This window comes from Podarcis filfolensis, assembly GCF_964270895.1.
Source record: "Podarcis filfolensis genome assembly, chromosome: 9".
Taxonomy (NCBI): Eukaryota; Metazoa; Chordata; class Lepidosauria; order Squamata; family Lacertidae; genus Podarcis; species Podarcis filfolensis.
Genome location: NC_139610.1, coordinates 27,886,534 through 27,913,843, shown reverse-complemented (window position 1 = coordinate 27,913,843; position 27,310 = coordinate 27,886,534). Strand labels below are relative to the sequence as shown.

The 27,310-nt window shown below is 40.6% G+C and overlaps 2 protein-coding genes across 4 annotated transcripts in view; one reads left to right on the top strand and one right to left on the bottom strand.

Moving 5' to 3' along the window:
- LOC310770510 (uncharacterized protein) overlaps window positions 1-27,310 on the top strand; it is a 56,615-nt gene that overhangs the window by 2,727 nt on the left and 26,578 nt on the right. Inside the window, exons 2-5 of one of the 3 annotated variants that reach the window (XM_083631430.1) lie at window positions 1,211-1,356; window positions 4,661-4,742; window positions 23,649-23,675; window positions 25,733-25,936. The gene's annotated coding sequence lies outside the window, so the exon portion shown is untranslated. Of the gene's footprint in view, window positions 1-1,210; window positions 1,357-4,660; window positions 4,743-21,974; window positions 23,676-24,499; window positions 24,784-25,732; window positions 25,937-27,310 lie in introns of those variants that run through there. The other 2 variants (XR_014552200.1, XR_014552201.1) reach the window with 2 other exon arrangements.
- ENPP6 (ectonucleotide pyrophosphatase/phosphodiesterase 6) lies at window positions 468-27,276 on the bottom strand. Its single transcript, XM_083631434.1, has 8 exons — window positions 27,026-27,276; window positions 19,230-19,409; window positions 13,748-13,859; window positions 12,854-12,995; window positions 10,013-10,192; window positions 8,352-8,489; window positions 3,989-4,112; window positions 468-716 (listed from the first exon to the last, which is right to left on the bottom strand). The coding sequence occupies exons 1-8, from the start codon at window positions 27,264-27,266 to the stop codon at window positions 511-513; spliced, it is 1,323 nt and encodes a 440-aa protein (XP_083487560.1). The 5' UTR covers window positions 27,267-27,276; the 3' UTR covers window positions 468-510.

Genomic DNA, 27,310 nt, shown 5'->3' with positions numbered 1-27,310 from the left:
GCTCAGGTTGATGGATCTTGATTTAAAGGTGGGGGATACAAGTGGAGTAGATCCTTCGAGCCTGAATTGTGCCCACACCTGGCTTAAGGGATAGCCTAAGTGGGGGTGGCTGTCTAGTCAGCAAATGGAGCTTTCCATATACCTGCTACATGTAGATAAATGCAAAGCCAGGAAGACTTCTAGGACCAAAATGGCTAGATTTCGTGTAGACCTTATAGTCTTAAGCATGTGCTTGTTTCACCTAGAGGCTGGTTAGGGACCTGGAGACGAATACCATTGAAAATGTTCCTTCTTTCCCTCATTGGTAGTGCATGCCCCAGAACTAGGAGCTTACATAATGTTTCTTAGTGCCTATAAACACGTGAAGCTGGGTTTGATGCTTTAGAAATGCATATGTATAATCTTCCCCCAGACAGCATTCTGTTAATACTGCTATTCAAATGATGAATGGAAAAAAAAAGACTGGACACACTGACTGACATTGTATTGGGACCGGAGTAACAAGATCTGTTATACAAACAATACAAACAGAAGTAGTGCCAGCACAGAGCTGCTCCACTGGAATGATGGTGCCAAACTGGCATTATTTTTTAACATACACTGCACTCTCGACCAGGACCCATTGTTTGGCAATGGCTGTATTCCTGCAACCTTGCACATGACATTATAAACATCAACTGATCTGATTGGCGCGGCTCTGAAGTTAGACTTGAAATCTGAAACAAAATGACAATGAGGCATTTTAGATCAGTAGCGTACTTTGCAATGCTGCAAGCTAAATTAATATCACCTGAAATTTAACGTTTGCCTCACTTTTGCATGAGGTCAGAAAGCCTTTAGCAACACAAACAAAAGTTAGCAAGCATGGTCCACATTTAAATGTTCACTTCTCCCCATAGTACTCTCATGAAGGCTTACTATACCAGTTAGTCAGCCTCAATGTGAAGTTGCCTTCAGTCACTACTGCACAGTTATTAGTGCATGTTGTGAATCGGCCCTCTGGTCCAATATCAGAGGATCTGAGAGAACATGGAAGAACCTCCTAACCTAATGACTGGATATTGCTGACCGTGAGCAGGTGTGGGTATTTCCAAAAGTATTGTTTAAGCAACATTTTATTGTTGGTTTGGTATCTTGTATTCTGTGTTTGGCATTGTCTGCTACCCACTGTTCTTTTGCCTTTAATCACATCCCTGGATCTTGACTTCAGGTTATGCCGCAGTTTACTTTTCCCACTAGCAGAAGGATCCAATTTGGATGAATTTCACAGTAACAACTCTGCTGCAGTCCTTGCCATCCTGGATCAGTTTGGGACGGAATCCAGCTAAGGCTTATTTCTGCAAAGTAATTTTGACTGTATGTTCCATTTCTCCATATATGGCCGTCGTGCCACATTAGCTCTGTTCGTATCCTTGATAACCTTAACATTTGCTTTTGAGATATTTGCTCCATTATGTTTTACTTCCTTTTCCCACTCATAGTATGTCCAGGTATGGGGAACAGTTACAGCTCAGTTGTTAAGCATCTATTTTGCAGTTTCAATTCCGAGCATCACCAGGCTGGCCCTGGGAAGGCCTACTGCCTAAGATCCTGAAGAACTGCTGCCAGCCAGTATAGATAATAATATGATTAAGATCCCGTCCCTTCACCATGATTTATGTAAAACAAATGACAATCAAGCGAATATAGTGGGTCCTAAAGTATATCTCTCAGATGTCAAAGGCCTAGGTAAAGAGTTGCATTTTCAGCTTACAACAAGGTAAGGTTAAGGTAGGTAAAGAACCCCTGGATGGTTCAGTCCAGTCCAAAGCGACTGGGGTTGCGGTGCTCATCTTGCTTTCAGGCCGACGGAGCCGGCGTTTGTCCACAGGCAGCTTTCTGGGTCATGTGGCCAGCATGACTAAACCGCTTCTGGCACAATGGGAACCAGGGAGGAAGCCAGAGCGCACGGAAATGCTGTTTACCTTCCCACCGCAGTGGTACCTATTTATCTACTTGCACTGGCATGCTTTCAAACTGCTAGGTTGGCAGGAACTACCAATCTTAACACCTCAGAGAGGGTCTGTTGACCTAGATGGACCAATGGTCTGAATCAATATAAGGCATTATGTTCCTATGTAAGACACTGAGATAACATAGCAAGAATATATATAAATGCACACCCACATGATTTTTACCATTTTGTGTTTGGGTCCTACTTGATAATAAAGAACCAATTCAGTCCTCCCAATTATAATTATAGGATGTGGTTTTTCACAATGGTTAAATCAAAGACAGTTGAATATGTTGCTGGTGATATAGCCCTTTTTTATACCAGTTGAGGAAATAATGAACCTTATCCACCCCATTCTGTGAGGGGGAGATGACTTTGGATGTACTTTGGACTGAGTATGCTTAACAGACAAAGAATAGACCGTGAGACTTCATCTTAGCCTTGAATAATTTTGAATTGCTCTGGTTCCAGGAAATCAAAAAGTACTGCTTGGAATACTTTTGTTGAGTTCAGTAGAAAGAACTTATTTCTCCAACAAAAGCTGGTTTTCAATGCTTTCACAAATAAAGATACTCCTCTGATAACAGACAAGTAACATGAATAGTTTAAGGATTGGGTCAAGGTGAAATGTTTGAAAAATTGCTCCTTGTTTACTGTGAGTGGAGAGAGATAATTTCTCCGTAAGGTTTGAATGATGGATTATTATTCTTTTAACACAATAAAAAGTACACAGAGCCTTGACTGTAGGCAGAGGGGTCCAACATTTGCAACTCCAATAACAAAAACAGTTCACGACAAGCCAGACTTTTGATAAACACAGGGGGACACAGCTAAATGTTTCCTTCTGCCAATATTACTCAAGAACATCCAATGTAGCTGATGAAATCTCAGACTACTGGCAACCTCTCAACCCAGCACAATTATCATAGCTTTCAAAAGAAAATTGCCTTTAACTATAATATATATCCTTGAGTTGCGGCTTACACAGACCTACCGTACTTAACAGGTTTACTTTTAACTGCAATGTCTGTGTATTGTAACAAAATAAATATTGCCCTATTTTGCAGGGTGGGGAAAGGAAATAATTTTACAGCATTGAGAAACTGAGCCTTTAGTGTCATCAGCCCAGTCTTGTGGAAGACCCTGCCAGTAGAGATTCAGCGGTCACCTTCTGTGCCAACTTTTAAACCTTTCTATTCCACCAGGCCTTTGCAGGCAATAAAGAGTACACCCCCTACAATGGTATACTGATGCTTGTTTTTAATTCTTTTGGTTTTTAACTTACTTTTAACTTTAGGATTTCATATTGTTGCAAACCACTGTGATTTATTTTTTTTATAAATATTTTTATAAAAAAATACTGCGTATGTTGCTCTGGCTCGTGACAGATTTAGGATTAGGATTTAAATAAAATTCCATATTATGCAAGATTTACACTTTCTCATTCTGTGCTGTCTAAACAGAAAGACATTTTATTAGTTGTGCTCCCTTATGTAGTTCATAATGGCTAGGACAATATATTTTAACAAAGTTGCTGGAAATATGCTGGTAAGGCAAATTATACGCTATTTTCCCAAGCAGTTTAAAACAAGGCATAGAAGTTGGAAGTAGAGTAACTGCTTCATTTGCACAGTGTGAGGAACCTTAGGCCCTCTAAAGGTAAAGGGACCCCTGATCATTAGGTCCAGTCGTGACCGACTCCGGGGTTCTGATGGCAAGTCCTAGGTTCTGTGGTTTAACCCACAGTGCCCTCTAGACATTGCTAAACTGCAACTCGCATTGTCTTTGGCCATTGACCATGTTTGCTGAGGTTGATGGGAGTTGGAGTCCAATAACATCTGGAGGGCCACAGGTTCTCCACACTTGTTGTAGCAGAAAGACTGAATCTGCACAATTAACTAGTGTCCACATACAATCAACAGACAGCACCAAAAACTGCATCTGTTGCAAGCAAGGAAGGAATAGGGTGATTATCTACTTCTCCAGTTGACCTACCTGGCCCATATGCAAGGAAGAATCCTCTCATATCCACCAGTTCATTATCATAGCCATGCCATCCATTCTGCCAGGCATCTCTTTTTCCAGTTCCATTCTCCCAGAATGGAAGCTTTTCTTTGCTCTGTAGGGGAAAGAAATTCTGTTTAACATGAGTGTGTTACACATCTCAGGCTTCAGTGCTGAACATAGTTATTGAGAAGAAGTTCCACTGTGAAACTAATTAAACTTCCTTCCAAGTAAAGGTGATCATCCAGATGAATGGATCTAAAGAATGGAATTGTTAAATCAAGTAATTGCATTTAATTGCTTTGACAAAAGGTCATACAGCGCTACAAATACAGAACCTACACATTAAATGACTGAAGCACAATCCTGTGCATGCCCACTCAGAAGTAAGTCCCACGTTCAGTGAGACTTACCCTAGATAAGTGTGCATACTGTATAGGATTGCCATGCTAGTTTTAATTTAGCACTGCAATTTAGTCCTCCATAGACATAGGGTTGGTAAAATAAAAAATATGAAGGGCATCCTAGATGAGAGCCCTGTGTGAATGGGTTTAACTGGTCATTTAGTTGATATAGATTAAATACCATTACACAATATTATATTAGCACAAACAGGTCAGTAGTGTTTTATGAAGTGACTGCCCTCATCTTTTCAAAGAGCAGGAAGAAAGCTCAGACATCCTTCCAAGCTACATCCATGATTGCGAAAACAATTCAGGATGACTCGTCTATCAAGGAGATATTTGTGAGTAAGCATCAAGGAAATTTAAGAAAAGGCCTTGGTATCTCTTCCAGCTACCCCATGAACCCCCATACTATAGAGTTCTGTTCTGTATTCTGCATCTTTTAAACCACAATTAAGCCTTTGTTTGTCTCCCACCAAACAAAACACTACTGTACCAGTAAGCCAAGAACAAACTTTGATTATAACTTAGGGGTTGTTTTTTTTTTTTTTTTTTTTTTTGAGAGATACAACCTATGAGCCCAAGTTTGGACATAATGCTAAGCCAAATACTGGAGCAGAAATGGGAAAGAGAAAAGTGGCCCAATTTTAGCCCTGTGCACCAGCACACTGCACATTCACCTTTAAACAATAAACTGTGATTTATCACTTCAGCCACAACAGCTGCAGGAAGCAATGGTTTTGAGAAGAGCTGACTTTGATCCTTCTTTTACAGGAATGTCTGCTTCACTAACACAGTCCCCATTTTCCATTGTCATTCTGATAACTCTGGCCCTGTTTTTTGACTTCCACCTTAGCTGAACTACTGTGGTGACATATTAGTTTAATAAGAAAAACTATAATGCATTTGAATGTATTATCCCATACATTCAATATGTTTGATTTTATGTACTGAAAGTTGCTGTGCTTTTGGACTTCATTCTCAACAGGCACTGATAGGCATTTTCTTCATGCGTGGACCTGAGCAGAGGGCAGTTTTGATTTATTAGTTTTGATACGCTGCTAGATGAGCCAACAGCAACATCTAGCAAATTTTGAAAGGTTTAACAAGTTATGCCATGCTGGCATAAGACTATTTTACAAATTAGGTAAGACTTGGCAGACCATAGGTTAATGCTAGCAAACGTGGTAGACGTTGTGCAGACCACTGACAGCCTGTAAATGAATTAAACAGAGCAGCGGTGTAAAGGGGCTCTGGAGTTAGAAGGGGGAGTCAATTTTCCCCCCTTTGCTCACTCTGAGTGCTGTCAGTAAAAATAGATAGAGAAAAGGAAACAGATTTAATTTGTCAGCTAGAATTGTTCAACTATCTAGTACATCTGCTGACTATTAAATACAGAGAAATGTATGGATACTCAAGGGGCTCCTGAGTTTTTAAAGGTTTTAATTTTTTTAATGACTACAGTGCTGACAGGCAAGGATTCTCATCATAAATAGAAGCAGATAAAAATCAAAAGGGATTCCAGCATCAGTTTATTGTGTTACTAGCTCAAATTCACTGAAGCTATAAATTGGAAGGGCATCGTTCTTTGGATCGAGCCATTGCTCACTCTTGTTGGCATCACTCATACAGGAAGGGGAATTTGAATACCCCATCACTGGAAGCAGTGGCAGATTTTATGCTGCAACTGTGTGTAGCAGAAATCATGCATCTCTCCACTGTATAAGCCTAAAATCCAACACAAGTGATAATGTGTCATGCCAGTGACATTCAAGTTTTGCATATTTGTCACTGGCAGGACCCAAACCCAAGGTAACTGTACCTATATTTTGTTGGGAAGTAATAAAAAGTAACAAATCATAAATCAGTTCTGACAGCTCTCCAGATGTGTGTAAGGCCATTGTTTTCATGGCAGCCCCTACTACTTTTTGGAAGGAATATGGCATGGTGAGCAAGAAAGGAGACACCTACCAAATCAGCTATGTTTCCGCGTTGGAGTCCTCTAACAGGACAATCATAATAAGAACCACAGCAACCAAGGTTAAAACAGTCTTGAGTTGGAAATTCAGCTTTATTTATTTAAGAAGACTTCTAGGCCTGACTGCTCTCCTGGTGTCAACCAGCTTCTAATGAACTCTGCTTTGGGCAGTTGGCCTCCAAGACAAAAGAGACAGTAATGGGTGATACAGACAAACTGGAACAAGATAGGTGGCTGAGGTGCTCTACCAACTTCCCCCTATAGCTGGTGTGCCTGGATCATGTAAACTATGTTGTATTTTAATCTTTTGTAATTTTTAAATGTGTGTGTGTATCCAAAATGGTGGATGATATGCTGATAATCTGTTAAAGTAGGCACACGCATCATCACACACTTTTACTAAAAATATTTAAAATTTTACTTTCATTTTGCACACTATTGTTCCTCCCATGAGCTGCAAAACTGCATCCAACTATACCATGTTTCCCACATCTGGAAGACTGTCAGTCCCTCTGTCATGGGCCAGGAGTCAGCTTTGCCTGCTGAACAGCAGCCTGAAGGTGGAGAGACTCCACCTGCAGCTGATCAGCCTTCAATGACACAGAAGAGGAGGCACTGATGAGAACCAGCTGGCGTCAGCTTTCTTAAGCAGAGCTTCCAGCAGCAGTCAGGTGCTGGTAACAACACTTGCAGTTCATGGCCCAACCTTGCTGCTTCCTGTTTGTCTTGACCCCCTGATCATCAGATTCCCTGACCCCTGGACTGTCTGGTCACACGGATTGCTGTTTGCCTGACCCTAGGACTGGACCTGACTTTGGATGCTGACTCTCCTTCCAGGCAAGTACACCTCAGAGGCTCTTCTGGTTGGCTGTCCTCCCACTCCACTGAGCTCTGCACATAGTTGCTCAGCAGCAAGACTAGACACCCTCTCCCCGCACCAAGAAATCTTCCACCATTATGTGCTACCCACAGTTTGAGGGTTACCCAAGAAATCAAAGTGAATTTAACCACTGGGCTATAATTTAGGACCAGGTGTAGAATTGAAGATTTTCTCAAGCCAAGAAAATCATTACACCTGTAGGTGTTATATATGGTAGGAAGCTTAAAAATGAGATCTGATTGTATGCAAAATGGTGCAGATGACTAACATGACAAAGACATTTCTGACATCTGTGTTCTGCTTATGCCTTTTCAAAATGATGTGAGATGGAGCAGTTAAGAAGAAGAAGAAAACATTTTGAGTTGCTGAGACATTTTCAACAATAACACCTTAAAAATATATCGAATATAATATTTGATAGGTTTGGCAGCCATTTTACAGTCCCTTTGATAGGAAGGAAATTAAAAATCAATTATTCGCTATATAATAAAAAGCCATTTTTGAAATTCTGTTCTGTTAATAATGAAAGTGGTTCAGGAATAACTGGTATAGTGGAAAGCTATTCTCAAAAGCTAGAAACAATAAAAAATTAAGAGTAGGAAGAGACATACTTACTCCAGAAGAACCTTACCAGTATCAGCAAAGTTTCTAACATTTAGAGAGAGAAAACATTTAATGTAAAATGCTAATCCACCCTGAACTAGATATTGTGAAAATAATTTTAGAATAAACCAGTTAATTAAAATAGATGTAAATATCTCCTTATATTCCTGAAATGAAAATGTGATTTCAGCTTTTCAAACAGTATGTTAACTTTAATTTTCTTCCAAATATGGTTATATCGAAAAATAGTCTTAGTTTAAAACAACTCATACAAACTGTCAGTACAACCTATGAGCCAACAAGCAAAATAGAGGATATCAACCATGTATGGTGGCCCACAAGGGACTTATTAAACTTCCTGGTTTTGCTATAGAGCAAAAAACAAAAACAAAAAATAGAAGACTTATGAAGCATCAGACAGGCCACTATTCATGCCTGTCTTCTGTTTGATGGGTCACAACTTGTATAGCCCTGACACAGATGATTTACCTCCACTATGAACCATCCTTCTTCAGCGACAAGTGTCAAAGGAGAGACAAATTTCCCTTCTTTATAATAAAATCGAGCAGGGATATCCTCTTTCCTGTAAACTGTCATATGTGGCACATTTTTCAGTTTATTGTATACCTGCAAAGAAAGAAAAGCTATGAAGCCTCAATGCATATCATAATTGCTAGCATGGACGGTCACACTGCCCTAAGATATATGGCCTTTTAAAAACAACTATTATGGGAACACTGTGGGCTTACTAACTTGTGCAGAAAATCCCATGAAAAATATTCCTTTTAAAATATTGAGCTTGGATATAATTAAAGGAGGGAAAATGGAACTTCTGCACCCCCATCTTGCTGAGAAGGAAATAATGTATTTGCATTCCTAGCTCAGCCAGTCACAAAGCTAGGTAGTAATATTTTGAAACACATTAAGGTTGCAGTCCTGTGCACATTTACTTGGAAGTGGTGACTGGCAAACTTGATTTCTCAAGTTTTAATTTTTCTTCAGTTCTCCACATTCCCACATCAATTTACTACTACAAAAAATTGTCAATGAATTTTGCCTAATACTGCACACATAATTTTGCAAATCCTATTTCCCTAATGTAATGCATTTTTGTATGTTATTTTCATGAATATATGGGTTTTTGTGCACACTTTACTATAGTGTGTGCATTTTTGTACATATTACTTGGCCAAATTATGGCTTGGCTGGTAGCATTATGGGAGCAGAAGGCACAGGAAGGAGCCAAGTGGCCACTTTTTGTTCCATGCACCAGCCTTTATGCCATAGTTAAGCTCAATTGTAGTTTAAAGTGACATGTAGACCCTGCTGATAAAATCTGACCTATTGATGGGAAGGTGATTCAGAGGTCATGAAGACGCATAAAGGATGGACCAGTCTCTTAGGCTGAGTCCAGTTTGTTAAGGGCACTACAGCAGCATTGCCTTAGGGCAGGCTTCCTCAACCTCGGCCCTCCAGATGTTTTGAGACTACAATTCCCAGCATCCCTGACCACTGGTCCAGCTAGCTAGGGATCATGGGAGTTGTAGCCAAAAACATCTGGAGGGCCGAGGTTGAGGAAGCCTGCCTTAGGGCTACGATGCATGACTGTAGGACGCTAGCAGACGATGTGTTTTATTTATTTGATTATGTGTTTTGGGTTTTTATTTTGTGATTTTTATCTTGTGAACGGCCCTGAGACCTATGGGTATAGGGCGGTATACAAATTTAATAAATAAAATAATAATACATTTGTACTTTGGAAGTCGAACGGAATCTGTTCAACTTCTGAAACATTCGGAAACCAAAGCACGGCTTCTGATTGGCTGCAGGAAGCTCCTTCAGCCAATCAGAAGCTGCAGAAGTGCCATCCAATGTTTGGCTTCCAAAAGAAAGTTCGAAAACCAGAACACTCACTTCTGGTTTTCGATCATTCAGGAGCCGGAACGTTCGACTTCCAAGGCGTTCGGGAGCTGAGGTACAACTGTAATAATAATAATAATGGACCAGAACTAGGTTCTTTCCTGTGAATGCACAAGTAATGCCAGAGTGTGGGGGCCAAGCAGCAGAACTGGGTGTTAAGTGGTACAGGAAAGCAGGGGGAAACCCCTGACTGGCACAAAGTGGGTAACGGAAGAGAAAAGGTCCCTTGCCTCGGACTGCTTCTCCTTGGCTGGCCACAGGCTTACAACAGGACCTCGGTCCTTTACTTGTATAACATCGCTCATGTTGATACAATTTCTCAGCTCGATCACTTTTTCCATCCAGTAAATGTCAGTCATCCCATGATCCGAGAAAAGAATGACATTCAGGTCATTCTGCAGGCCCTTGTCCTGTCAAGATAGTAAAGACTGTGATTGCAGCTTGGGAAAAATACACAATGCACTTCCCATTTTCAGTTCGGTAAGCAGATTCACCATTCCTGCCATGCTGATAGAAGAAAATGTGCTGTGGGGGAATAATCCCTTCACCATTCCAAGCTTAAAAGGGGCTGATATCAAATAACATTCTAGTCTTGATTCAGAGAAAATTGCACTTAAGTTGAAATAAATGGGTCTAGTTAGAGATGGAATATACATGCTATACAGTGGTACCTTGGGTTAAGTACTTAATTCGTTCCAGAGGTCCGTTCTTAACCTGAAACTGTTCTTAACCTGAAGCACCACTTTAGCTAATGGGGCCTCCTGCTGCTGCCGTGCCGCCGGAGCATGATTTCTGTTCTCATCCTGATGCAAAGTTCTTAACCTGAAGCACTATTTCTGGGTTAGTGGAGTCTGTAACCTGAAGCGTATGTAACCTGAAGCGTATGTAACCTGAGGTACCACTGTACACTGTGATGAGGATGCAACCATTGAGTGTAAGGGCCCTTCCAGATGTGCTGTTTTTTGGGTAGGATTCATTCCTATACTGGCAAATTCAGGTTGCGCAGTTAAAGTTGGTGTGGCAGTCTTGCACAGTCAACCCACTTCCCACAAAAAGCTTGGGCTTTGGGGGATAAGGAAAGTGATGGAGAAATGGACTGAATTGTTTGATGCAGCATCATACAGCCTTCCTGCAAACAATTCAGAATTCAATAAATAGCCAAAACTGTCTAGCCTCCCTGCAAACTTTCCACAAACAAATCAAGGTGCAAGTACAATAAACAGGTAATGTGGAAATGACCTAAGTCTCTGCATCCCCGGCCCTCATTCTTGGTGCCAATGGCTGGAAGCCAAACCATCATCATCATCATCATCAATTCAATTTATATCCTGCCCTTTATCAAAAGATCCCAGGGTAGTGTACATCATTAAGAACACATTTTACAGAGCATCAATAATAAAAACATAATAAAAAGCATAACAGGCAGCATAATAATAAAATGATCATAATAACAATCATCCCCTCACCCAGTTTTAACAGGCCATAGATTATTTAATGGCTAAAGGCCTGAACAAAGAGGAATGTTTTTATCTGGTGCCTAAAGACATGTAATGATGTTTCCAGGCAAGCCTCTCTGAGTGAATACTTCTGCAACTACACATTCCTACCAGAGCAGGGATCATTTGCCAGAGGGAGGCTAGTTTTGGTGGCTTCCCCGTGGCTGCACAATAAATATTCCCTCAGAAGTAGCACAATGAGAGATTAACATCTGCTTCTGCTGTTAGTCACAACTAAGTTACTACCCTCTTGGTTTTCAGACTTTTTCTGATTCTTTATTGTTTCTTTAAAATATAACCATGTAGCAGGAACAACACCATAAAACCCTTTTGCTACTTGCACTCATTCTAACCTCTTGAGCAGTATTTTATATGTGTAGGTTTTGAAATATTGGAGTGCTGGTGGATTTAATGTTCAGGTGGATACTCTATGTGTAGGTTGTAAGCTATGAAAGGCTTTTAAAGATCAAGAGAATAACCTTGCAGTTAGTGCAGAATCAATTAAATTTGCTTCCACCTTCCCACACCTATGAGCAGGCAGGCTGCAGTTTTATCTTACTACCTCATGCTTATTGTATGCTGTAATCTGGATGACGTGAATCAATCTGTTATGCGTGCTAAATGCGTCTACTACATTTATTACATAACTACAAAATGTCAGTGGATGCTAAGAAAGCGAAACAGAGCAGTCCTTGCCCACTGATTTTCTAGTTTAATATGGTAGATTTAATCATTCTTTGAGGGAACATGTGAATCTATGTACCCAGTCACCCCAATGTTTCACATTCAAGACTTCAGACAGAGGCTTCTCCCAGTTCTGCTCAGTGCTCAAATGGCAGGGGAGTGGGCAAATAGATTCTTCCCCCTTTCCTTTTTATGATGACTCCTTTAGTGGCTAGTTGGAAAGCACGATTTGGCTTAAATGGGGTTGGTGGCTGAGGAAGGGTTGTAGATGTTACAATTGAAGGTGCCTGATACTGAGACTGAGGACCTGGGTAATTTAAGGGCCCTGAAGACAGGCACTTAGTTGTCCCTTTTAACTTGGAAGAGGTGGAGCATACAAACTGACAATCCTCTCACTTTCTCACCAAATTTATTGGGTACTCCGTGCATACATTGGCATTCTGACTTTGCTGTGGTGGCGGTGGGCCCTCAGCTTACCTTGGAGCTCTGACGAAACTGGTTTTCTTCACTATCTGGAGCCAGCCGTTTGGGAACCATTGCAAGCACAGCATATACTATTCCCTTTATTTCCTTGTGTGTAAGCGGTAGCAGTGTTTATGCATTTTATGACATCACATCCAGCAATGGCCACCTTCACATCCAGCAATGGCTAAGAGTACAGCAAGTGTACCCTGTCACATTTGAAGCAGTTACATGCATTGATTTGATCACAAGTACCTATGACTCACATCTGGAACAGGTACAATGTGTGTTACCATTTCAAACGATGTGTAGATGTATATATAAGGTGTGATGAAACCTTTGATGAATAGTTACAAAGAATGTTTAACAAGGATAAGAAAAGGACTGTGGGGCAATTAATAGACCCCGTAGCCTCTAAGTAACACTAACCTTGATAAGCTTTGTCATATTGTGCAATACGTTATCCACTGCTTTTAAGGCATTCTTCCTCTGAATAGATGAGGGACCGTAGTGATGACCTTCTACATCAATCCGTTCATAATACACTGCTGCCATATCTGCTCTGCCCCTTCTAGAGTGGCAACACCGCAGAAGAGTTAGGTGTAAAACAAGTATAGTATGCTACTATTTTGAAGCATCTTTCAGAATCAACACTAAGACTTGGATTTTTTCATGCTATGTGTAGCTAAGTGTTGCAGAGAAGGCGCAGGCCATGCTTTTTAATTCCTCTACATTCCTGAATTTGCTAATTTGCCTCTTCCTCCCCCCATTGCACCGTTGTTTCTTATATTGTAAGCCATTTTTTTATACCCTGAATGTTTTGTCCAAAAGACAGTTTATAGATATCGTCAACAAGTAAATAGGCCGTTCCAAGTGGAGCAGCTTCGGAACTAAGCTCAGTTGTTATGGTGTAATGCCAGTTTGTGTTGATGCTTTCAGTGGCTTTTAACATGCCGAACTAATCTTCAGAATACTGTACACTGGGAAGACAGTTGTATAAATAGGTACAAATCTTCATTTGGAAAGTGCTACATTCATAACCATTATTGACTCCTTCCTCTTTCCCCATCTGTGTGTGTCTGTGTGTCAAATTTACCTGGAGATGAAAACAAAGAGGGAACTGAGGGAAATGTTGTTGGTCTTTGCCCCCTCATCTGCCACCCCTCCCTGCATTATCTCAATTAAGGGTCCTTTCTCGCATCTCCCATAATGCAGAAAACCAAAATAAATTACCTTTGTTATCATATCATGCTGCTACTCTTATGGGGAGGAAGGTTTTACTCCTCAGATTAGAGAAATAAATAAAACATTTGATTACTTTACCTCAGAAGCTCAATAGCACTATATACAGCATTGGAGAAATTGCCATCTGTTGGAACACTATAATATGGTAGGCAGTAGGTAGGTCGAATTCCAAGGATTTCAACTTCACACCCTAAAGCAAAGTGTTTAATTAGTTTAATTCAGCTTCCAAATTTTGAATTACGAATTTAAATAATGTCATCAATATTTAGATAGGGATGGATACCGGTATATTGAAAGGGACTCTTAACTCTTAGATTGAGATATACAAGCCTGCACCAGTGAAGTTCTGCTTTTGCACCAGGACTTCCTCTTTCTCTCCTCCCTCTGCACTCCCCTAAAATATCCAGGGCACCCCGTAAACATCCGTCTTGAAACCCAAAATCTGAAAATAAAAAATGTTGACCTTAGACATGAATTCTGTATATTCCTGGTATGTTCCCAAAAGAAAAGGGCTAATTTTGAACATTCAGAACTGGAATCTGAAGGATTTGCAGCCATTTTGGTTAGCTGCTTGTTAGAATTAAACTATTTTAAAATTCAACCATTTTTTTTTCAAATAAAAACTCTTAATTTTATCAAAAATCAGTTTTGTTTGTATAGGACTAATCAGTTACACTGCTCCATATTACAAGAAATTAAGAACAGCAATAGTCTAGAATTCAAAAATACTTTTACCAAATATTTTGTATTCAGATGTGCAAAACCTCTTTCTGGAACTGAAATGTTGAATCTCTTTTCCCCACAGGATCTTATGAAAGCATTTTACACCAATTAACTTTCCGTCACCTCAAACCTTTCCCAGAAAAAATGCACTGATTTGAGTCCTAGAAGCTTGTGGCAACTCCTAAAGGGGGGAACGTGAGCTCTGAACACAGGAGAACCGTGTTTTAGTATTAATATTTATAGCCGCTCTGCTTAGCAACAAAAAACACAAGCAGTTTAGTTTTTCATAACCCAGACACCCTGAAATCATAGTTCTGTAATATGTATTTCCTCGAATAGTCCCAGGAGAGTCAAACAAAAGGAGGAATGAGGGGAAATGGTGGTGGCATTGGAGAAAACAAGTAATGTCTTACACTGAAGAATCTGAAGAAGCGTGCATGCACACGAAAGCTCATACCAATGACAAACTTAGTTGGTCTCTAAGGTGCTACTGGAAGGAATTTTTTTATTTTATTTTAATTTTGTTTTGACTATGGCAGACCAACACGGCTACCTACCTGTAACTAGAACTGAGGAATGTCAGATGCCCTCTCTATAAGTAATGAATTACATGCTTTCAAAATTTATGTGTTATCTAGTAACTACTAGTTCTCAGCAGCTGCCCTAAGAGGCCAGGTATTGATGGTCCTCGTAGCATTTTCTGCTCTTTAAGTAATTGTTTGTAATTGTTTGGGTTTCTATTATTGTTCTTTTTCCGCTTTCAGGTCCTTTTTTTTTTTTTTTGCTGCATTTTACTATGTCCGTCTGACCTATAGAGAGCTTCATAAAGCACATTTTCTTAAACTTTAAAACCCACCTGAACATGGGTCTTAGTTCTATGGCATTGTGTATTTCCTCCTTGCCAGCAGGTAGAAACGGTGAGCAAAAGCATGACCAATTTTTCAAAATCATAGTACAGGTACACAGTCATTATTCTCCATTGAGCATGCACACATTTTTGTCCCACCATCATCATCTCCAATCAGGCAGGTTCTGCAGCTTCTGAAACTACAAAAATCTCCAAAACCAGTCAACAGAGGGGATGAGAGCCTACACAAAGGGCTATTCCCTTCACTTAGTACAACTAACTGCAAAGGCTTTTGTCCATCTGCAGCCTGTCTGATTGCTCTGCCTATATCTCTTTTGGTATTTAAACCATTTAACTACCCCAGTTGCACTATTTTGTATTATAGTAGTAGTAGGTATCGTATTATATAGTAAGGTACTGTTTGAGCCTTAAAAAACTTATATTTCATTTCACTTTCTTATGTATAGTATTCTGCATCTTTATATGTTTGACACAGAGACTTGAACCTCTATCGTTTTCCAATTGTATATCTAAACATTGGTTTAGCAATTGTATGCCGAATGTCATAACACAACTCTTTTAAAGGTTTCCAGATTGCTGCAAATGGTCTGGGAAATGTCTTGATCAGAAGAAGAGGGGTAAAAGGAATGGAATTTGTGGTTTTGTACTTTAGATTTTTAAAATTCACTAGTGACATGGTCATTCAACTTTAGTTGAAGTAAACACGTCCATATTCTTATAAACAAACTGAGCAGCTGCATAGTCACTTCAAAATGTTATTTGACATGACCTTAAATCAAGTTTTGAAAAAGAAGAGAGGATTGTAACATTTTATCAATAATAATCGGGAGCTCAAAAGCAGTCAATTTATTTGCATGGTTCTTTCACAACAGTATCAGTGATCCACAAAAGTGTTGATGCACAGATGTTAGTTATGTCATGTATTCTGAGATACCATGTGCTCTGAGGCATATAGTTGTTCAAGTTTAACAAATATTCTGACTAGAGTGTATGACTTTAGACTGCAGGTGAGGGGTTCCAATGGTTCAGAACCATGATGTACACCTGGCACAATACAGTCTTCTTCCCAACTCCTGCTGTGCTCATCCATGGTCCATTCTGGGCCAAGCATGGGCAAGGAAGTGTTCCCAGGTTGTAGCATTAGTTCCATGGAACTGTCATCTTTAAGAGCAAACGGTAGTATTTTCCTGTGTACATTGCAAGGTCAGGTACAGATATGTTCTAAGTGGCTCCACTGTAACTGTGGAGTTTCCTTCCTCTTGAGACTCAACCATTTTTGAGCTTTTAGCATTTTTAGATGCCTTAGATTTTTATGCCTTGTTTGGGGTGGCTTTCAAATACAGGAGATTTTAATTAAGAATTCTGTAGTATTTAAAATGTTAATGCTTATTTTGTCCTAATTGTTTTAATCAGGGAATAATTTAAAATGTTGCTGCCTAACTTGTCTAACCATTGAAACAGACACATTAATTGAGTGCAATTTAACTTTTGAAGACAAAATCCTCCAGTAATTAATAGTTTCTACAGTTTTAAAACTTAGTTCAGAATCTGTTTTCTGATTATGAAATGATTCATGTTTTAAAATTTATCGAACGACTTTAATTCTTTATTATTCTGTACAAGTATTTATAAAAACTGGACAGGCTGACATTGTCAAACAATCATTTGGGAATTATCATAAGATGAGATTCCATTTGGATGGATTTGAAGAACATCTGACAGCAATAGCAATTTGTGTGCAAGGCTTAACGGGCTGTGATAGTTTAGCTGTTCATCAGGTTTCCTATTTAAGAAAGGAAGAATGGCTTGGCTTGTTTCTCTGCCTGTCAGAATTGAGCAAATGCCAACTTGTATTGCCATTATTACTATTATTATTATTGTATCTGTCTGTTGCTGAGACATTGCCCTTTCTGTTGAATGGTCTTATGCAGTATTGTATGAGGGGAGACGTGACTAAGTGCATACGTGGTAAGATGAGATGAATTAGCATAGAACATGAATGACTAGTTCAGCTGCCTCATTGGCATTCTCTGTGCATAAACAAACAGAGTCCTGCACATATATCAAAGTGTGCACACACATAAGGAGCAACAGTAAACTATTGCCATTACAAAAGCAATATTAACGTGGGACTCCATTTGTAGAAATAAAGCATAATATCCAGTGACTATATCTCAAGAATTTTGTCAATAGTTGCACATTCAATGTTACCTCCAAAGTGAAAGTGGTTTGTGGGTTTAGCAAAACTAGTGACTGACTAGGAAATACACCAGTATATCCTGGGATGCCCATGAATCTCTGGGTTATGGATGCCAATTTTTAATGGAAAAAGGGAATTGTTGAATTTTGCATATTTTGCATGTTGGCATTCCAGATACATAAGAGGCATGGCTTGATACATTGACAGTGTTGATCAACATACTGCTCTCATTGGAAAACATATTAGAAAATATTCATTGAAATAAATATGCTTTTTGCCTAATGAACAGAATTAACCGAATACTATTTTGGTGAGATTAATATCAAAAGTTTGCAGCTCAAATGTTAGGATCCATTTATATATGATAGAACATCTGTTGGTGACTGTAGATAAGTGCTAACATGGTTCTCAAGGCAGCTACACTAAGCAGCTGACATATGCAGGTCTTTTTTTCAGGGGGAACTCGCAGGAGTTCAGTCCTGGCATCTCTCGGGTGGACGCCATTGCTATTCTAAGAGAACAAGGGAGGTGTAAGTGGTGAGTTCTGGCACCTCTTTTTCTAGAAAAAAAATAGCACATATGTATTTTCTAGATTAAACAATTTGCAAATTGCAGTCAAGGTGAAGATACTCCTGTGCATCTTTCTCATATGACATCCAATATCCCACAGTATTGTTGTCCTGGTTGTGGTAGCGCCACTCCAATCCCTGCCCAGTTGTGCACAGGATTCCAGGTGTCTTGGCCCTCAACAATGGTCTGTGCTCCTTTGGGGAATTGAAGACGTGGCGGAGGCTGTCGTGACTTTAACAAATACTGTTTATTCACATATTTACATCTGAATTTGGATGGTGGGAGTCCAGATATTGCAGCATGGTCGTCTCAAGAGGGGCTCGTTCCCCATAGCAGTGCAGCACTGAAGTCTAATGCATATCTTCCAGCTTGCCTCCAGCCAGCCAGCCAGGATCATTCTGCCTTTTCTCAGCTATCCCAAGCCTTGAGCCAAAGGCCCAAAATATCCCTGTGCCATCATTACCAGTTACCCTGGTAGCCACAGGGCAGGTAGGAAGGGCAGTTACCTTGCATTGCCAATGGCCCTCAGTGGCCCTGTATTGTTTCTTAATGGCCCTAGCTAGGCCAGATTGTTTTCTGTATAGGCTAGCCCAGGAATTCATCCACAGCTGTTGTTTTCCCTTCATATCCCAAATGATCAAAATCCTACCATTTATTAATTTCTAGCTCCCCCCCACCAGCCTATAACAATATATAGATAGCTAAGAATAGGTGTTGCCATCCACTTAAAGGCTTCCTCGTGTGCAGAAGTGTGTACCCTGCAGTACACTACCTCCAGAATCGGAGGCACTTTGCCTCTGAGTACCGGTTACCATGGAACAACAGTGAGAGATGACTGTGGGCCATTTGTCCTGCTTGCGTGACCCCCATAGATACACAGGTTCCCTTAGGCTGACAATGTACGAAATGGGATACTGGTTTAGATGGGGGTTTGGACTAATTCAGAAGGGTTCTTATTCCATTCTTAGTCTTACTATGCTAGAAGAGAAAGCAATAAGTGGACCTGTTTCAGTTCCCATCTGCTTGACTTTCCTTGCTGGTTGATGGTATTTAAGCTTTTTAAACAGAGTCTTCTGGTTGCTGTGCGTTGGGTCAGAGCCAGAGCGATCGATCTTGAGGTTGCATTTAGAGCAGTTAAAAAGTAGAACATGTAATGTTAGTCAGCAATTTTAAGAAGTGCAGAATTCAGCAACACTCACCAGGCCAATAGTACATGAAGACTTTCTTCTTTGCTTTCATCATAGTGACCCACAAGGGCTCTGATCCATTCCACCAAAGAGGCAGCAGGCTCTCTTGATTCACGCCGATATCAAAAGACATATTTGTACTTGCATCCCACATGTAGTTCCCAGTCATTTGATGGACATTGCAGTGGCGACCTAGAAGGTGAGAGGATTGCTTTATAGCCTCACTTCTCAGTTATGTTTAGCAGTCATAACACCCCCATACCCATTTCAAGGCCCTGTGGAAGTAGAATAAAGTCTCACTTCTCTCTCATAGACTTAGAGGGCACTAGATAAAGAATTACTCCAGCTCAAATCTTGCAAATAAGTAATGAATGTAAAGATGCAGTTTTGAAGAAAAGTATCTATTATTGTGCACCCCCAGAAGAGCTGCAGAACTCATGCTCCCTTTCTAGTATGGATGAATGAAATTACTGGTAAAACATCATCAAGTTGTATTGTCATAAGCCACCTAGACTGGCATTTGATATAATGCAAAATAGGGAGAGGAAAGTTAAAGTTGTATTGACTTAGTGTGAAGAAGATGCAAAGAGAAATTTCATGAGTTCTTCGCTTGCAGATTGTGGGGCAGATGTACATGTCAACGTGCTCAAACGGAACGAGCTGTCAGTCTTGCCCCTCCCCTAATGTTGAAGATGGGCTGCCCACCTTTTACTGTTTTTTTATTTTAAGGGTCACCTATGCAAGCACCTGTTCTCTACTGCTCCTTCTTGTTCAATGGAAACATTATAAGAATAATGGTAAACTTATTCAAGGAATGAGTGTGTGACATGCAGATTAATAATAATAATAATGGCACTGAACCCTATTTAGAAAAAGTAAATTGGCTGGAAAGCCAGTGCCAATGCTTTTCTTTCCATGTATGAGCAATTCTTCGACATTTAAGACCTCAGATCTCTTGGCTGCTACAGAGCACCCATGGAAATGTAAGTTATCTTTAAAAATCATGCCACAGAATGAAACTAGAATCCAAGCAGTAAAATGTAAATATAAAACCCAATTATGATTTAGGCAGGGGGAGTAGTAGCAGGCATCACGTATTTCTCCCAAACATGATGGAACGGAACAGGAATGTTTTCAATAATTTTGTTCCATTTAACAAAGATATTACATAGCTGGATGTTCTACGTCTACGTGGAGAAGTCATTACTCCATATGCCTCACCTCTATCTCGACAAATTTCTGTCAGTTGCAAAGCAGGGATGATTCGTCTGTTGTGGGGCTTTACATGTGGCATAGTGTTTGTTACCTGATTGTTTAAGCCTTTATAGGTAAGCCCTAACAGCTTTATAAATAAATACCAGCACCTTCTGCCAAGCTTGGGTGCAAACTGGCAAATGCTGGAAAGGAAAGAAGGATTATATGCAAGGTTGGCCCAAGACAGCTTGCTGTCTGAAGTACTGCAGGTGATCACAAACAAGTTGAGATGCACAGCATCAAAGACTTGTCAAACAATTTTCCCACCTAAGGCAAGAAATAAAATAAAAAATCTCATAAGTGCTTTTACCTGTCCCCAGAAGTAATATAAAAAATAAATAACTATTTTCTGCCCTTCAGGATACCCAAAATCAACTGCCTGAGGTGACTTCCTCACCCTTCCTAATGGTAGGGCTGAATCTGCCAGAAAGCAGTAATATCTCAACAGTTTTCAAGGCCAGTCCCATGTAATAGATTTGTCACCAGATAGCGAACAAATTATCATATTCTCTTCCCCCCAGTTTCTTTCATAATTAAGTATTAACTGGACTCATTTTAGGTCATAACAGATATATTCTTGAAGATTTAGGTAGGCAAAAATTACTGCACAATAAATTGCTATGCAAAACATTGTTAACAGTAATAACTGGCTATTCATAACCTCCCTTGCTGTATTTAACTACCCATTGTTGTGGCTCACTGTTTTTGTAGACACAGAGGAGGCATTGTAGCTGATTAAAACCATATAATAACAATACTTGATATTTTTCTTTTCAGAGCATTTCACATCCCTGTAAGATGGGTCACAATCATTATCCTTATATTAAATGTGGTATTTTATTGTAGGTGATAATAAAAAATGTTTTAAACAAGCAAACACAGTTGAAGGGCTGAGACGATAAGAATTTCCCTAAGCCTTCCCCATCTCTCTATGAAAATTTTTGTGTTTTCAGGAGTACTTGTGCAGTTCATGGAAGTGATCACAGAAGCTAGCTGTGTGATTTGTAGCATAGTAAGTACAGTATGTTGAAATGAGTGGTGTAATCACCACTCAGTTCTGGATTATCCCTTTTACTTTTACTTTTTGGCATTTGTTATCATATTTTGTTATGTTCTACAGTGGTACCTCGGGTTAAGTACTTAATTCGTTCCGGAGGTGCGTTCTTAACCTGAAACTGTTCTTAACATGAAGCACCACTTTAGCTAATGGAGCCTCCTGCTGCTGCCGCGCCGCCGGAGCACAATTTCTGTTCTCATCCTGAAGCAAAGTTCTTAACCTGAGGTAATATTTCTGGGTTAGTGGAGTCTGTAACCTGAAGCGTCTGTAACCTGAAGCGTATGTAATCCGAGGTACCACTGTATATGGGAATAAGACCTCAAATATGTAGGAATCAGCTTGCTGCAGTTGATCTAACCTTCTGTCAACAGTTGCCATGTCTTTCTACAATCGACCAAAAATTTCACAACAACTTTCTAAACCAGGGGCAAGCGACCTAAGGGCCGCGGGCTGGATGTGGCCCAATTGCCTTCTCAAACCGGCCCATGGACGGTCCAGGAATCAGCGTGTTTTTACATGAGTAGAATGTGTGCTTTTATTTAAAATGCATCTCTGGGTTATTTGTGGGGCATAGGAATTCATTCATATTTTTTTTTCAAAATATAGTCTGGCCCCCCACATGGTCTGAGGGATGGTGGACCAGCCCACGACTGAAAAAGGTTGCTGACCCCTGTTCTGAACCATCGGGGGGGGGGGGGGAGATCCCACTGGAGCATCCCATCACCACATTCCCTATCTAACTTCAGCACCAACAGTCTCTCCTTGCTCTTAGAAAAGTACTTTTTCACGCATCTTCCTGCTGCTGTAACCTTCCTGATTACACTTCATTGCCTCTGACAAGCTTCACATGCCAGGGAGTTCCCGTCTTCTAGCATCAGTCAGCCCAGATGTAATGCAGCGTAGGTTAAAGAGCTATTGACCCCCTTATAGAAAGCAGGGGAAAGTACTTCCATATTACTTTCTGTATAGCACATCGGGTCTCTGGATGCTTGCCCCGCTCAAAACTGTTCATTTGCTGCTCCCTTACTGGAGATGATAATCTTCTCTGGCAGTGCATTGGGGTGGGGGGAATTTTAACAGCAATGGACTGTAAAGGTAGAGGGCTAGAAAATGGAATTAAGAAATGTTTCTATATTTGCAAATTATGTTTGCACACCTGTGAATATTTATGATTCAGGGAACCTGCATCCCTATTTGTTTGTTTACAGACTGCCCGATAACACAGTAGGCAACTTACTTTTTATTTGCTCTTGTTTTTATATTGTATTACAAGTGCAAGAAAAATCCAAAAAACCCACAGCAAATAGAACAAGCCTATGCTGATGTGATAACCCTTGATGGCTGGGGTTGATGAGAACTGTAATCCAAAGTAGCTAGAGTGCTTGAAGAAGGCTGAACTACACAATTTAAAAAACAGTAGAGGTATACAACTCCAAACCATCAAACAAATTAAAAACACATAGCAGAAGAATAAAAATGCACAGAGCTAAAGCAGTACTTAACTACCACAAAAATTAACAGGTCTGGGACAGCAGGAGTCTTTGCCTGGCATTTACTAGAGTGTTTCACTAATGAGTACAGACTTGGGGCTATAATCAAAACAAACATGTACCAGTCGTGGTTTTCCTGAAAGATCCTTCTTCGTACAGAATCCAGGTGGCCGACAATTAAGGCAAGAGTGGACCTTGCTCAGTTAAAATATATTAAAAGAATTGCCACTGTGCCAGCTGAGTGTTTTCCTGCAATTGGGTGATAACCAACTCTGGAAAGCAGTGTGTCAAACTGTTTTAGACTTATTATTATTTTCCAAAACTGAGCTCTGCTTTGACCTTGAGTAAGTGTGTTGACTAAGGGATTGGCTCTTCTGGATAGAATCCAGAAGGGACCTGCAACTAACTAGGAACACCAAAATTTCACCTTGGTACCCACTCCTGATAAAAGCATTTTAGCGTTAGTTATGCCTTTATTGAGCTACATTTCCAGACTTAGCTAGGTCACTCCCCCTCACCTTTTCTACAAGCAATCCTTGTCTTCCTATACCTAATAATTTTGGAACTTTCACAACTTTGGAACTAACCTAAGTTTTGTTGCCTGTGTTTCCTGAATGCTGCATGGAAAAGCACATGAATCTGACCTTGGAAAAGTTTGTAAGTAAACTGTTTTTAACTTACCAAAAATTTGGTCTTTTTCTGTGTTAGGGGAAATGGGAAACTCTGGAAGAAACTTAGAGGGTGTCTTTTAAATGTCTAACAGCCTAGCCACTGTGATCCACGCGACGGTCACCTCCAGACTGGATTATTGTAACTTGCTCTACGTGGGGCTGCCCTTAAGACTGACCCAGAAACTCCAGCAGGTGCAGAATGCTGCAGCGAGACTCCTTACGGGGTCTTCGCTGCGAGATCACATTCACCCGGTGCTATATCAGCTGCACTGGCTCCTGGTGGAGTACAGGATCAGGTTTAAGGTGCTGGTTTTAACCTTTAAAGCCCTATACGGCCTAGGACCCTCGTACCTACGGGACCACCTCTCCTGGTATGCCCCACAGAAAAACTTACGGTCGTCAAATAAAAACATCTTCGAGGTCCCAGGCCACAGAGAAGTTAGGCTGGCCTCAACTAGAGCCAGGGCTTTTTCGGCTGTGGCTCCGACCTGGTGGAACACTCTGTCACAAGAGACTAGGGCCCTGCAGGACTTGACATATTTCCGCAGGGCCTGCAAGACAGAGCTGTTCCGCCAGGCCTTTGGCCAGGGCACAGCCTGACTCCCTCCCTTGGCAATCTTCGTGGAGCTCTGGCCCAATGGTGGCCAGTGGCTTGAATTTAATTAATTTTGTAATGAATGATTTTAGAGTGTTGTTTGTGTTGTACTTTTGTACTGTTTTATTGTTGTTAGTCGCCCTGAGCCCGGCTTCGGCTGGGGAGGGCGGGATATAAATAAAATTTATTATTATTATTATTATTATTATTATTTCCATGTTTTACTTTGCTGCATATTTTGTGATTTTTAAAATCTCTGCTGGGGTTCTTTCACCAAAGAGTACCTGCCCCAGATCTGGATCTTGGCATCTAGGAAATTCTCTTTTTATGTACCTATTTTCCCTTGCCAACCAACAGCCATGTGGTGTGCTATCTTGCCGGAGCACTTACAGGAGCACCACCAGCACCAGTGCCCTCTTTGCAAGAATTATTTATTGAAGAAATGCAGCCTAGGTGTGCTTATTGTGATTTTCCCGCCCAATCAAAATCCTCTAGTATGGTAAGTAGTGCACTGTGAGAATCATAGCCCTTGTTCTTCAAGTATGGCACAAGGAAGTTTACTGAATTTTTGTGGTGTGACAGCAGCTAAATAAGGAGTGTCTGTTGGTTCACTCTCATCTAGCAGCCACTCCTGTGTAGTGATGGATTCATTCCCAGGTCCTACTCCTAGAGTAACCTGATAAACCAGATGTGACTGGGTAGAAAAGATGACCATTCCAATTGGTAATATGGAGCAAGGTGTGTAAGCAGTATGCTGATGACACTCCGCTCTACTTCTCTACTCCTCACATCTCTGAGGTGATAACAAGTCTCTTTGACCAATGTCTGGAATTATTAAGGGGCTGGATAAAGGCCAGTCAACTGAAGATGAATCCTGGCAATACAGAAGCCCTGTGGGCAAGTTGCTCCCAAGTTTGGGGAACTGGCAAGTTGTCTGTTCTTGATCAAGTTGCCCTTTCCCTGAAGGAGCAGGTATATAGTTTGAGAGTACTCCTATATCTATCACTGTCTCTGGAAGAACAGGTGTCCTCAGTGGCTAAGAGTGCTTTCTTCCAGCTGCCCGACCTCCCAGCACCTTCTTCTCATCATTGCATGGCAGGGGTGATTTGCACTGGAAACTGCCTTATTCTGAGTCTGGTCCATTGGTCCATCTCGCCCTGTTTTGTCTACACTGACTGGCAGCAGCTGTCCAGGGTTTCAGCCCTATCTGGAGATGCCAGGGATTGAAAGCAGATGTTCTACTGCTGAGCTATGGACGCTTCTCAACATGCAGAGCAAGCCTATGCAGGTTTACACAGAAGTGTGTTTAAGATTACAGCCTTAGTTATCCAGGGGGTTCAGAGTGCTGTATGTATTTGGATAACACTTAAACTGTTGCAGATCCTCTCTTTATTTCAAGTGCAGTGCTTTGATCATACAAAACTTGTGCTTTGCTTTTTTAATTCCAGGATCCTTGCACAGTTTTTGGACCAGTTGCCCCTTGTTTATATTCTCTTTCTTTCTCACACATTCCTGCTGCGTAACCGGAATGGGAAGCAAAGTGAACTTTGGAAACGCTACAGAAGTTCCAGTCCACAACCTTCTGATTCTGAGGGAGTCCTGTGGAAGTGAGTGGGGCTTGTTCGGGGTAAGACATTTCAGTGGCTAGCCAGGTAAGTAGTTATCTGCTGATCACAGAGCTAATTGTAACTCAGGAAACAATGTACCTACCGCAGCACAAGCACGAAGTCACAAACCATGACATTATGCTGGTTTTACTCACAAGGGTTTTTATTATGCCAGGGTCACGTGTGTTGACGCTGGCAGAAGTGCTCAGAATGGGGAATATTAGAAGTACTCTAGAGAAGCATATAAATTGCAGTTTATCTAGGATGGAAAAAAAGGTTTATTGCAAAATATGAAAACTTGGAGAGTCCCTTAGATGCTCTCCAAGTTTACATACCTGACATTATTTACTATATAAACCTGCTGTGGAAGCATCTACATTCTCAACTGTGACAAGCAACGAACAAAAATAGAAAGAAAATACTGTAATGATGGGGACAACAACCCCATCCTGTCCTGCCACAATATTTTCGGTTTTAGTTAGAATTGATGCAAATTTTGCTTAATATAGTGAAATGATCCATAAAATGATTAAATGTGTTTACACGCCCTCAAATAAATGAAGGTCTGTTTTCAGTAATTGTTAAATTATATCTTAACCAGTTATTCAGCAATGTGGGGAAGAACACTCAGCACAATCTAATACTGTATTCCAGTGAGGGAAGATGCACCAGCTGAGAATAGTATTCTGTATCCTAGAATCATTTAATACTTTTGCTAATGCCTAATATTCCCTGAGGCGAGAAGTTAAGTGGTTTACTATCGAGTCATCACAACTACAGTTAATAGTCAAAGTTTATTTTTATTTTTTATAAAAAATCTGATTGTACTGTTTGCTTTTCAGATGAGCCAACAAGGTCTAACTGTTTGACAAGATTATATTTGTGGGGGGAAAGTTTCTTTCTTGAGAATAAAGTGGAACAAAAACTTGACAAATTTATTGTTTTTTATATATAGTTCAGACTGACCTGCAGTCATTCCTTTTAGTCTTCAGCGAGGATGAATCCTCATTTAAAAATTTAGTCCGTATTCGTCCCCGCAGTGTTACAGAAACTACTGACTTTATGCAATCTGCAACAATTAAGGCTGCCTGCTGTTAAGAGCCCTGTAGTGAGAAAGTCAAAGAATGTACTCACCAGTCATCAGTGTGTAATAGTTTGGATAGGAAAGACTGGGGAAGTCTGGTGTCAGGTAATCCACTTTCACCCCCCTGTTCACAATCTCTCTGAAGCCAGGCAAGGATTCCAGCGCTTCATCGCTGATATAATCGTGGCGAAGCCCATCAATCAAGAACAGCAGGAGCTTTCCCCGATGTGCAAGGGATGAGCTTGCCAGGGTGAGGACAAGCAGGAGAAAGGGGGCCATGTGCTTTGCCATGTTGCTGGGTGGAGAGGAGTTTTGGCAGAGCCCTGTCAGCACCG

Bases quoted from the DNA above. Each gene is read 5' to 3' on its own strand.
- ENPP6 (XM_083631434.1), bottom strand. From the start codon at position 27,266: ATGGCAAAGCACATGGCCCCCTTTCTCCTGCTTGTCCTCACCCTGGCA. The intron at 8,490-10,012 runs GCAAGGGACCTT...CTTTCTTTGCAG, and splicing joins CCAAGGAGAAGCAGTCCGAG to GTATACAATAAACTGAAAAA. The intron at 4,113-8,351 runs GTAAATCATCTG...TTTCCCCTACAG, and splicing joins AAGGATGGTTCATAGTGGAG to AGCAAAGAAAAGCTTCCATT.